The sequence below is a fragment of the Mesoplodon mirus genome (assembly GCF_964341445.2).
Source record: "Mesoplodon mirus genome assembly, chromosome: 3".
Lineage (NCBI taxonomy): Eukaryota > Metazoa > Chordata > Mammalia > Artiodactyla > Ziphiidae > Mesoplodon > Mesoplodon mirus.
This window is the reverse complement of record NC_138978.1, coordinates 79843767-79856804: the sequence shown is the minus strand read 5'-3', so window position 1 is coordinate 79856804 and position 13038 is coordinate 79843767. Positions and strand designations below refer to the sequence as shown.

General features: G+C 40.1%; 1 protein-coding gene across 1 annotated transcript in view; it reads right to left on the bottom strand.

Moving 5' to 3' along the window:
* Positions 1-5265, bottom strand: part of LOC309799472 (calcium-activated chloride channel regulator 4-like) — a gene marked incomplete at its 3' end in the record, with an annotated part of 29241 nt that extends 23976 nt beyond the window's left edge. The window contains exons 1-3 of the mRNA XM_082612675.1: positions 5058-5265; positions 2221-2361; positions 1933-2080 (exon numbers count right to left, since the gene is read on the bottom strand). Coding sequence (XP_082468801.1) covers positions 1933-2080; positions 2221-2361; positions 5058-5216 — 448 coding nt within the window. The 5' untranslated portion in view covers positions 5217-5265. The remainder of the gene's footprint in view (positions 1-1932; positions 2081-2220; positions 2362-5057) is intronic.
* Positions 5266-13038: the final 7773 nt, after the last annotated feature.

The window sequence follows — 13038 nt, the reverse complement described above, 5'->3', positions numbered from 1 at the left end:
GTAGTAATAATTTCACTATGTACATGTATAGCAAATCATCATGTTGTACATCTTAATTATATATAATTTTTATTAAAAAAGCAACACCTCTGACTTAGAATTCCATTCCTATCTCAATCATTGTCTCAGTTCCTACTAGCCCTTTTCTCACTTCCAACAGCATTTCTGTGTGTGTGTGTGTGTGTGTGTGTGTGTGTGTGTGTATACTTTTAATATCTGCTGTGGAGGCAGCTTGCAGCCACACTGAACTGCTGTTTGGATGGTCCAAAAGATCTTTCCAGGGACCTATTGTTTTTGTTATCATTTTTATTACAAATTCCATAGATTTTGAGGAGTTTCTTCTTAATCTTATTTCCCCCAAAAGCCTTGTTGCTTTTAAGGCATTGTTTTGCAGAATGTGAATTTTCCCACAAACACATGTATCACATTATGGCAGAAACACCTGTCTAAGAAGGAAGGGGGGAAACTGTGAGTTATGGGATAAGAGCTGAGGTGAGGGGTATGGGAAAAGAATAAGAACTCTGGTAGGGGCATTGGCTTTAGAAACTGAAGAAAATCTTCCCCTTCTAAGACAGGTGGAAGTGGAGGGAAATGAAGGTGGACATGAGTTTGGAAGTAGAGAGGAAGAAGGGAGGGACCTCTATTTTCTCAATCAAGGCATCCGTTAACTTATGAGGTGGAATACACTGGCTAGTGATCTTAAGAAAAGTGGTAGAAGTTTAGAACAGCTGCTATCAGGAATGAGAAAGGGAGAGGAGAGAAGGCAAGTCCAATCATTGTTGAGTAGATTTGAGGACTTCACTGAGCTTGGAAAACGTGTTTTTCTTAAAAGATACCAGTTAGGTTTATAATTTTCTTTCACAATCTTGGAAACATATTAACAAGAGTAAAAAAAAAAGACTGGAAATTCAGTACAGAGAATTGGCAAGTTGAATAAAACATAAGGATAAGAATGGTGAGGGAGTTGTGCTATTTATACTTGTAGCTGACATGACTGACTTTGCTGGATATGTCATGTAGAAAAGAAAGTATATCTAGAAGGGCACAAAGGGTTAGAGGTGCCAAGTACAACAAGCATGGTCAGACCAACGTATGGGGGAGAGGTAAGATTGGGATGGGATAGGACGATGGAGCTTTTAGTATTGGGTCCAGGCAATGTTGAGGACCATGTCTAGCTGATTGTTTTACAGAGATAAGAGACTTAATGAATGTTCACTGAAGGGGACATGGAAGAGGAAGAAGTGGTTCTGGGGTGTGCAGACTCAGGAAGGCTTTCTTGATTAATGATGTATGAGTTGGACTCTCCTTTGACAATAATTTTCATTTCCGTCTGAAAAATATCGTGCTTTAGTTCATTTGAAACAATGATCTTAACTCTTAGATTGAACCAGATGAAATTGCCATTTTCATAGGTAAAAATGATCACTTATAGACAAGTTCATCTGATTCAAAGAATGGATTGAATAATAGTATCAGCAACTAACAGCCTAAGAGCGTTTTCTCTTGGCCAGGAACTGTCATCTTGGCCCTTTTCACCTTGCCACGCATCTGCTTCCATGGAGGTGGCATGTGATTGATTAATATCCAGCAGTGGAGAACAGAAAAATTAAAATCTAAAAAGTGTTCCTAAAGCAAAACATTTACTATGGCCATCCCATGTTCAAATTTCTGTAGAGACCATACTGAGTACAATGAAAAGGATGATCTAGTTGAATATTCCCAACATTTCTATAAGGTAGGAGCTCCTCTATTCACCATTTTTTAGGAAATAAGCACAGAGAGGCTGGGTCGCTTGTCCATGGTCACCCATAGCTGTAGGGGAGTCAGAATTTGACCCTAGGGACTCTGGCTCCAAGGCTTGTACACTGAACATGGATATAAAGCTACATGTTGGAATCATGGCAAAATATTTGTTTTAACCAAAATTCCTACCTGATGGTCCAAATTCATTTTGTTTTTTTCCAAGTACAAAGTCAGGGGTGAAGTGAATGTATTCTCCTTTTTCTTCACAGGCAGTGAACTGCTTGGTATATGGCTCATCTCTACCTGGGAGGGTAGGTGGTGAGACTAAAACATCAACCTGAAAATGTTTAAAAAGGTGTTTAAAACATCAGAATAGGAATGATAACATTTGTGTGAAAAACTCTGAAATGATTAATTTAGGTCAAAATTGACAAGCAGCAGAGAAAATATTTTTGAGAGACACTTTTTGACTCTTACATGTTTGTAACTTTCATGCTTTGGCCTCTTGTGCTGAGTGATGTTCTTCCAATTCTCTGGAATTAATATTGATACGTTTCTGAAAAAAAATCTTTTTTCTGTGGCTTCAAACAGATAAGTAGATGCAGCAGTCACCATGACCTATTATAGGAAAAAAGAGAAGTGAGGATGGCCAAGGGAGAGTAGACTAAATGAACAGGTGTTCAACACAGGCAATTCTCACTTTTAGTCCCTAATACAAAGAGCAACTCACTGGTGAGTAGGGTTTCTTATTCAAAATTTGAAATCTGTCACCTGTCAATCCAAAACTGTGGCTTAATTCTGCACATTTAACAGCTTTCAGTCTTCTATAATCCTACATCAAAAGTCAAATACTTACGTTTGGCATTACAAGGAATTGTTTAATATGATAAAGGAAGCATCTAGACTTGGTTCCAATACTAGCTTAATACTCTGGCTTAGACCTTGGCTGGTTTATATGACTGCTTTGAATCTCAGTCTCCTTGTCTCCTTAATATACTATTACAACCTATCTTTAAGGTTGCCACAAACATGAAATATGTTATAAAGCACACATAGGCAGTCATAAAACTCACTGATATCATTACTATTATAATTCCTAGTAGGGAACAGCCTTACCTGATGCAAGCTGAGGAAAACAGTTTATGGCGATGGCCCATAGAAGAGATTTTCACTATATTCCCACCTCCCAGCAGAGGCAGCTGGGTTGGGAGCACAGCGAGTGGAGTAGTGGAAAAATTCATAGGAGAGGCAGAGCTTTTTGATCATAGGCAGAGCTTCTTGCTCTGCCATCAAGCTGAAAATAATATCACCTTATATTGTTTAGTATCCCGAACCCCAAAATGTTATGATTAATGAGAGAAATTGTTCCTCCTTATTATCTAGTGGAGGAAACAGCTGGATGAAAGGTTCATTGGTAATCTATTCTGCATGATCAAATCCACTGAATAACTGAGGAATACTGGGTGCTGGATGACGATGTCAACCTCTTCATGTTGCTGACAACACCACAGTCTACAGTATTGTTTATGTCAAAGTAGATCCTCCTCTCAATTCTTCCTGACCTAACATAAGACCACAATACAGTTATTCTTATTCAGGAATTTCAGGACATTCTTTCCTGTTCTCTGGAAGATGGTCTAGTGTGCTCTTAGTGTATTGAAGAGATCATTAAACTGATGAGGCTCAGGGCAGGGATCATCCAGAAGCCAGAGTGCAGAGAACTGAGACCCGGATGACTGGCTCTTGTTAGGAAAAGGGTTTTAGAGAGCTCCCAAAATAGGCTGGAGGTTACTTCTCAATTGATGATAATTATATTTTTCCAAGTGTTCAGGCCAAAACTCCTGAAGTTTTTTTCATGACTCCTACTTTCCCTCCAACCCTCCTCTACTCCACACACCTATCAACAAATTTCTCTATGACACTCTTAGAATTTGTCCAGAATCACACCACAGTAATGATCTCTACCACAATATCCCTGTTCCAAGTCAGCAGCACTTCTCACTTGCAACAGCTCCCGACCCAGTGTCCCTCTGTACCCCTATGCTTCAACAGAGCTTATACAGGTTGAAGGGACAAAGTAAAGCCCTCTACAGTGTTTCCTCAAACTGCTGACAGAGTGACTCCAGAACAAGCACAAGAGAACATGCCTCTCCTCTTCTACGGATTCTGATTTCACTCAGAGTAAAAGCCTAAATCTTTCCGATGGTCTGGGCCCTGCTACATCTCCACCTTCAGCTCTCCCCCACCCTTCTTCCTGCTCATTCACAGTTGTTTCCTTGGTCACATCAGACATGCTGTCACCTCCAAGCCACTGCACCTGCTGTTCCCTCCCCCAGGTTTTCAGCTGGCTCTTCCAGGCCTCTGCCCAGATGTCACATCAACAGTGAGAACTTCCCTGACCACCCTGCATGAAACAGTAACCCACATTCTCTCCCTACCTCAGTCCCACCAACACTGCCTATCCCCCTTTGCTGATTTATTTTACTGCATAGCAACTTACTACCGTTGGCCTGCTCTACGCTGACATGTTTTTATTGTCTATATCATCTGAAAAGAATATATACTGCAGGAGATCGGGAGCTTTAAAAAATTTCACTGCTCTCTCTCCTGGCATGCCAGAAGCAAGTATTCAATAAATAACTGTTTAAAGAACAGACAAGTCCAAGCGATTGTCTTCCCAGTTCAGTTCACCCTGCTGCTGCTTCTCACCAGAAGGATGGGAGATAATTTCCCCTTTTCGGTTTGTAACATTTGATAGCAATGGACTTAAAACAAAGATTCTTTTTCTTTCCCTCCTGCAGTGTGAAAAGAGATTGTGTTTGTCAAAATAAATGGCACGGGGACTATAAACATTCCCTGTACTCCAGACATTTTCTGAGGCTGAATTTAAGCAGTAAAGATGTACTGCAGTGAAGCTGTGTGCTGAGGACCACCCTGCAAACTGTGTTTGAGAGACATTAATGAGTTGCATGTAGGCCTGGAAATATGCTAAATATTCAGAAAACATTATAGTATATCTAAAATAAAAGTAAACCTTCATCCAAAAAAAAGAACAGATAAGTCCAGTTGCTAATTTACAGATTAAGAAACTGAGGATCAGGGAGACCCCATGCCTTGTCTTTGGTCTTATGGTGAGACAGGGTAGAATGCTGTCTAGAACCTTCAATTTCCACTGCCCATTGCAACATTGTTTTTTACTTCACCATGCTTCTTTTAAACTTCCTAGAGTGCTGAGAAGTTTCCATTGCAATTATTAACTACTATATATTTTTTTCTCATCAATTCAAACAATAGAAATCCCATTTCTTTCTTACCTTTATCTGTTCAATTAGTGTTTCATCTTCTGGCACAGCAGGCTCTATAGCAATGATAATGCCCTCGTAGCCACTGTTATCCAGCCGAACAAGGGAAGTATTGGACTCCTGCAGCAGGTACAGGGCCAAGAGGAAGACAAAACTTCTGAATGACCCCATTGTTCCTCTTGAGTTGTTCCCGGCCCCAGTCTTGTTCAAGAAGCTTTTCTTTCACCTTTAATCTCTCTCTCTCTCTATATATATATACTCCTAAACACTGTCGACATTGGCTGATTATGGGACATTAACTGTTTAAAGGTCAGTGTTACATATGTGGGAAAATATTTGGCTTCAGTTTACACAATCGTTTTATTGTATATTATTGTAAAAATGATCTGAATCATAAAAGAGTTCAGATCTTTTAATAAAATACATTGCACATATTCCTTTGTGGATATATTTTCCATACTTTCTAATTCTAGCTAATTTCCTCTGTATAGACATATATTTTGTATTTTCTGAAGAGTTCAATGTGAAAATAAATAAAATTTCATAATGATATTAATAGAAACAATACTGCTAATTTTGTTATTCAGTTTTACAGAGTGATTTAATTATTATTTACTAACAGTATAAATAATGGAAGAGAATGTAAGATTACTAAATGTAAATAATGCCAAATTAGGTAAGACAGCTTTGAAACCTAAATTAAATATTTTTAAGACTGATAAATTAAGGCAGATTCGGTAAAGTTATTAGAATAAATCTTCAAAAATCCTGTCCAGTAAAGAATGAATAGAATTTGTTTTTAATCAGGTATATAAAAAAAATGGTATGTGTTGGTTATTATTGAGGCAGAGTGAATCATATTAATAGTTAATATTTATTCGGTACTTACCAGGGCAGAGATTCTCTCACTTAATCCTCACTGCAACTCTGTAACATAAGTACGAATATTATCTTCATTTTATACTTGGGGAAACTGAGGCACACATTTTCAGTAACTCGCCAAGATTACATAGCCAGTAAATGGCAGAGTCAGTATTTGAACCCAATATTCTTACTCTGGGAATTCAGGTGAACAATGCTGAATTCCCCAGGGAGAGTCAGACTTCTGATTACCATGGTGACACAGAGGTCTCCTGTCATGGGACTTTTAAATCATGGGTCAATCACATGGTAAGACAGTAACAGCCAGGTTTTTTCCTTAAGAGAAGAGGATTTGGATTGTTATTATTGAGGCAGGCATATAGTCTGTGATTTCACTTTTGATTTCCTGGAAGGAATGATATTTGTAATATCTTCATTAAAAAATAAATGAAAAGAACTTCTTTCTGAGTTGTAAAGCTGAGTTACTTACCCTTATGTAATGTCCTGAAGGCAAAATTGTATTTCTTTTTTTTTTAATTTATTTATTTTTTGCTTTATAACAAATCTAATCAGTTATACATATACATATGTTCCCATATCCCCTCCCTTTTGCGTCTCCCTCCCACCCTCCCTATCCCACCCCTCCAGGCGGTCACAAAGTACCGAGCTGATCTCCCTGTGCTATGCGGCTGCTTCCCACTAGCTATCTACCTTACGTTTGGTAGTGTATATATGTCCATGCTGCTCTTTCACTTTGTCACAGCTTACCCTTCCCCCTCCCCATATCCTCAAGTCCATTCTCTAGTAGGTCTGTGTCTTTATTCCTGTTTTACCCCTATGTTCTTCATGACATTTTTTTTTCTTAAATTCCATATATATGTGTCAGCATACAGTATTTGTCTTTCTCTTTCTGACTTACTTCACTCTGTATGACAGACTCTAGGTCCATCCACCTCATTACAAATAGCTCAATTTCATTTCTTTTTATGGCTGAGTAATATTCCATTGTATATATGTGCCACATCTTCTTTACCCATTCATCCGATGATGGACACTTAGGTTGTTTCCATCTCCGGGCTATTGTAAATAGGGCTGCTATGAACATTTTGGTACATGTCTCTTTTTGAATTATGGTTTTCTCAGGGTATATGCCCAGTAGTGGGATTGCTGGGTCATATGGTAGTTTTACTTGTAGTTTTTTAAGGAACCTCCATACCGTTCTCCATAGTGGCTGTACCAATTCACATTCCCACCAGCAGTGCAAGAGTGTTCCCTTTTTTCCACACCCTCTCCAGCATTTATTGTTTCTAGATTTTTTGATGATGGCCATTCTGACTGGTGTGAGATGATATCTCATTGTAGTTTTGATTTGCATTTCTCTAATGAGTAAAGATGTTGAGCATCCTTTCATGTGTTTGTTGGCAGTCTGTGTATCTTCTGTGGAGAAATGTCTATTTAGGTCTTCTGCCCATTTTTGGATTGGGTTGTTTTTTTTGTTATTGAGCTGCATGAGCTGCTTATAAATTTTGGAGATTAATCCTTTGTCAGTTGCTTCATTTGCAAATATTTTCTCCCATTCTGAGGGTTGTCTTTTTTGGTCTTGTTTATGGTTTCCTTTGCTGTGCAAAAGCTTTGAAGTTTCATTAGGTCCCATGTGTTTATTTTTGTCTTTATTTCCATTTCTCTAGGAGGTGGGTCAAAAAGGATCTTGCTGTGATTTATGTCATAGAGTGTTCTGCCTATGTTTTCCTCTAAGAGGTTGATAGTGTCTGGCCTTACATTTAGGTCTTTAATCCATTTTGAGCTTATTTTTGTGTATGGTGTTAGGGAGTGATCTAATCTCATACTTTTACATGTCCCTATCCAGTTTTCCCAGCACCACTTATTGAAGAGACTGTCCTTTCTCCACTGTACATTCCTGCCTCCTTTATCAAAGATAAGGTGACCATATGTCCGTGGGTTTATCTCTGGGCTTTCTATCCTGTTCCATTGATCTATCTTTCTGTTTTTGTGCCAGTACCATACTGGCTTGATTACTGTAGCTTTGTAGTATAGTCTGAAGTCAGGGAGCCTGATTCCTCCAGCTCTGTTTTTCGTTCTCAAGATTGCTTTGGCTATTCGGGGTCTTTTGTGTTTCCATACAAATTGTGAAATTTTTTGCTCTAGTTCTGTGAAAAATGCCAGTGGTAGTTTGATAGGGATTGCATTGAATCTGTAGATTGCTTTGGGTAGTAGAGTCATTTTCACAATGTTGATTCTTCCAATCCAAGAACATGGTACATCTCTCCATCTATTTGTATCATCTTTAATTTCTATCATCAGTGTCTTATAATTTTCTGCATACAGGTCTTTTGTCTCTTTAGGTAGGTTTATTCCTAGATATTTTATTCTTTTTGTTGCAGTGGTAAATGGGAGTGTTTCCTTGATTTCACTTTCAGGTTTTTCATCATTAGTGTATAGGAATGCCAGAGATTTCTGTGCATTAATTTTGTATCCTGCAACTTTACCAAATTCATTGATTAACTCTAGTAGTTTTCTGGTAGCATCTTTAGGATTCTCTATGTATAGTATCATGTCATCTGCAAACAGTGACAGCTTCACTTCTTCTTTTCCGATTTGGATTCCTTTTATTTCCTTTTCTTCTCTGATTGCTGTGGCTAAAACTACCAAAACTATGTTGAATAAGAGTGTTGAGAGTGGGCAACCTTGTCTTGTTCCTGATCTTAGTGGAAATGGTTTCAGTTTTTCACCATTGAGGACGATGCTGGCTGTGGGTTTGTCATATATGGCCTTTATTATGTTGAGGAAAGTTCCCTCTATGCCTACTTTCTGCAGGGTTTTTATCATAAATGGGTGTTGAATTTTGTCGAAAGCTTTCTCTGCATCTATTGAGATGATCATATGGTTTTTCTCCTTCAATTTTTTAATATGGTGTATCACATTGATTGATTTGCGTATATTGAAGAATCCTTGCATTCCTGGAATAAACCCCACTTGATCATGGTGTATGATCCTTTTAATGTGCTGTTGGATTCGGTTTGCTAGTATTTTGTTGAGGATTTTTGCATCTATGTTCATCAGTGATATTGGCCTGTAGTTTTCTTTCTTTGTGACATCCTTGTCTGGTTTTGGTATCAAGGTGATGGTGGCCTCGTAGAATGAGTTTGGGAGTGTTCCTCCCTCTGCTATATTTTGGAAGAGTTTGAGAAGGATAGGTATTAGCTCTTCTCTAAATGCTTGATAGAATTCGCCTGTGAAGCCATCTGGTCCTGGGCTTTTGTTTGTTGGAAGATTTTTTATCACAGTTTCAATTTCAGTGCTTGTGATTGGTCTGTTCATATTTTCTATTTCTTCCTGATTCAGTCTTGGCAGGTTGTGCTTTTCTAAGAATTTGTCCATTTCTTCCAGGTTGTCCATTTTATTGACATAGAGTTGCTTCTAGTAATCTCTCATGATCTTTTGTATTTCTACAGTGTCAGTTGTTACTTCTCCTTTTTCATTTCTAATTCTATTGATTTGAGTCTTCTCCCTTTTTTTCTTGATGAGTCTGGCTAATGGTTTATCAATTTTGTTTATCTTCTCAAAGAACCAGCTTTTAGTTTTATTGATCTTTGCTATCGTTTCCTTCATTTCTTTCTGATCTGATTTTTATGATTTCTTTCCTTCTGCTAACTTTGGGATGTTTTTGTTCTTCTTTCTCTAATTGCTTTAGGTGCAAGTTTAGGTTGTTTATTCGAGAAGTTTCCTGTTTCTTAAGGTGGGATTGTATTGCTCTAAACTTCCCTCTTAGAACTGCTGTTGCTGCATCCCACAGGTTTTGGGTCGTCGTGTCTCCATTGTCATTTTTTTCTAAGTATTTTTTAATTTCCTCTTTGATTTTTTCAGTGATCACTTCATTGTTAAGTAGTGTATTGTTTAGCCTCCATGTGTTTGTATTTTTTACAGCTCTTTTCCTGTAATTGATATCTAGTCTCATAGCATTGTGGTCGGAAAAGATACTTGATACAATTTCAATTTTCTTAAATTTACCAAGGCTTAACTTGTGACCCAAGATATGATCTATCCTGGAGAATGTTCCATGAGCACTTGAGAAAAATGTGTATTCTGTTGTTTTTGGATGGAATGTCCTATAAATATCAATTAAGTCCATCTTGTTTAATGTATCATTTAAAGCTTGTGTTTCCTTATTTATTTTCATTTTGGATGATCTGTCCATTGGTGACAGTGGGGTGTTAAAGTCCCCTACTATGATTGTGTTACTGTTGATTTCTCCTTTTATAGCTGTTAGTATTTGCCTTATGTATTGAGGTGCTCCTATGTTGGGTGCATAAATATTTACAATTGTTATATCTTCTTTTTGGATCGATCCCTTGATCATTATGTAGTGTCCTTCTTTGTCTCTTCTCGTAGTCTTTATTTTAAAGTCTATTTTGTCTGATATGAGAATTGCTACTCCAGCTTTCTTTTGATTTCCATTTGCATGGAATATCTTTTTCCATCCCCTTACTTTCATTCTGTGTGTGTCTCTAGGTCTGAAGTGGGTCTCTTGTAGACAGCATATATATGGGTCTTGTTTTTGTATCCATTCAGCCAATCTGTGTCGTTTGGTGGGAGCATTTAGTCCATTTACATTTAAGGTAATTATCGATATGTATGTTCCTATTCCCATTTTCTTAATTGTTTTGGGTTCGTTATTGTAGGTCTTTTACTTCTGTTGTGTTTCTTGCCTAGAGAAGTTCCTTTAGCATTTGTTGTAAAGCTGGCTTGGTGGTGCTGAACTCTCTCAGCTTTTGCTTCTCTGTAAACATTTTAATTTCTCCATCAAATCTGAATGAGATCCTTGCTGGGTCGAGTAATCTTGGTTGCAGGTTTTTCTCCTTCATCACTTTAATTATGTCCTGCCACTCCCTTCTGGCTTGTAGAGTTTCTGCTGAGACATCAGCTGTTATCCTGATGGGGATTCCCTTGTGTGTTATTTGTTGTTTTTGCCTTGCTGCTTGTAATATGATTTCTTTGTGTTTAATTTTTGACAGTTTGATTAATATGTGTCTTGGCATATTTCTCCTTGGATTTATCCTGTATGGGACTCTCTGTGCCTCCTGGACTTGATTAACTATTTCCTTTCCCATATTGGGGAAGTTTTCAACTATAATCTCTTCAAATATTTTCTCAGTCCCTTTCTTTTTCTCTTCTTCTTCTGGAACCCCTATAATTCGAATGTTGGTGCGTTTAATGTTGTCCCAGAGGTCTCTGAGAATGTCCTCTGTTCTTTTCATTCTTTTTTCTTTATTTTGCTCTGCAGCAGTTATTTCCACTATTTTATCTTCCACCTCACTTATCCGTTCTTCTGCCTCAGTTATTCTGCTATTGATCCCATCTAGAGTATTTTTTATTTCATTTATTGTGTTTTTAATCGATGCTTGATTCATCTTTAGTTCTTCTAGGTCCTTGTTAACTGTTTCTTGCATTTTGTCTATTCTATTTCCAAGATTTTGGATCTGGGAAATAGAATCTTGGATCATCTTTACCATCATTATTCTGAATTCTTTTTCAGGTAGACTGCCTATTACCTCTTCATTTGTTAGGTCTGGTGGGTTTTTATCTTGCTCCTTCTCCTGCTGTGTGTTTTTCTGTCTTCTCATTTTGCTTATCTTACTGTGTTTGGGGTCTCCTTTTTGCAGGCTGCAGGTTCGTAGTTCGCGTTGTTTTTGATGTCTGTCCCCAGGGGCTAAGGTTGGTTTAGTGGGTTGTGTAGGCTTCCTGGTGGAGGGGACTAGTGCCTGTGTTCTGGTGGATGAGGCTGGACCTTGTCTTTCTGGTGTGCAGGTCCACGTCTGTAGGTGTGTTTTGGGGTGTCTGCGGACTTTTTTGATTTTAGGCCACCTCTCTGCTAATGGGTGGCGTTGTGTTCCTGTCTTGCTAGTTGTTTGGCATAGGGTGTCCAGCACTGTAGCTTGCTGGTCGTTGACTGAAGCTGGGTTCTGGTGTTGAGATGGAGACCTCTGGAAGATTTTCGCCGTTTGATATTATGTGGAGCTGGGAGGTCTCTTGTGGACCAGTGTCCTGAAGTTGGCTCTCCCACCTCAGAGGCCCAGCACTGACTCCTGGCTCCTCAATTTGGGATGATTTGTTGTCTATTCATGTATTCCACAGATGCAGGGTACATCAAGTTGATTGTGGAGCTTTAATCCACTGCTTCTGAGGCTGCTGGGAGAGGTTTCCCTTTCTCTTCTTTGTTCTCACAGCTCCTGGGTCTCAGCTTTGGATTTGGCCCCGCCTCTGCATGTAGGTCGCCGGAGGGCGTCTGTTCTTCGCTCAGACACGACAGGGTTAAAGGAACAGCCTCTTCGGGGACTCTGGCTCACCCAGGCCGGGCGGGAGGGAGGGGCACGGAGTGCGGGGCGAGCCTGCAGTGGCAGATGTTGGTGTGACGTTGCACCAGCCCGAGGCGCGCCGTGCGTTCTCCTAGGGAAGCCGCCCCTGGATCCCGGGACCCCGGCAGTGGCGGGCTGCACGGGCTCCCGGAAGGGCGGTGTGGACAGTGACCTGTGCTCGCACACAGGCTTCTTGGCGGTGGCAGCAGCAGCCCCAGCGTCCCACACCCGTCACTGGGCTCCGCGCCTTCTGTCGCGACTCGCGCCCGTCTGTGGAGCCCCTCCAAGCAGCGCTCTTAATCCCCTCTCCTCGCGCACCAGGAAACCAAGAGGGAGGAAAAAGTCTCTTGCCTCTTCAGCAGCTCCAGAGTTTTCCCAGACTCCCTGCCGGCTAGCTGTGGCACATTAGCCCCCTTAAGGCTGAGTTCTCGCTGCCAGCCCCAGTCCTCTCCCTGCGCTCTGACCGAAGCCCGAGCCTCAGCTTCCAGTGCCGCCCGCCCAGGTGGGCGAGCAGACAAGCCTCTCGGGCTGGTGAGTGCCGCTCGGCACCGATCCTCTGTGTGGGGATCTCTCCACTTTGCCCTACCCAGGTATGTGGGGAGTTTCTTGCCTTTTGGGAGGTCTGGGGTCTTCTGCCAGCGTTCAGTAGGTGTTCTGTAGGAGTTGTTCCACGTGTAGCTGTATTTCTGGTGTATCCGTGGGGAGGAAGGTGATCTCCGCGTCTTACTCTTCCGCCATCTTACCCGGAAGCTCCCAAA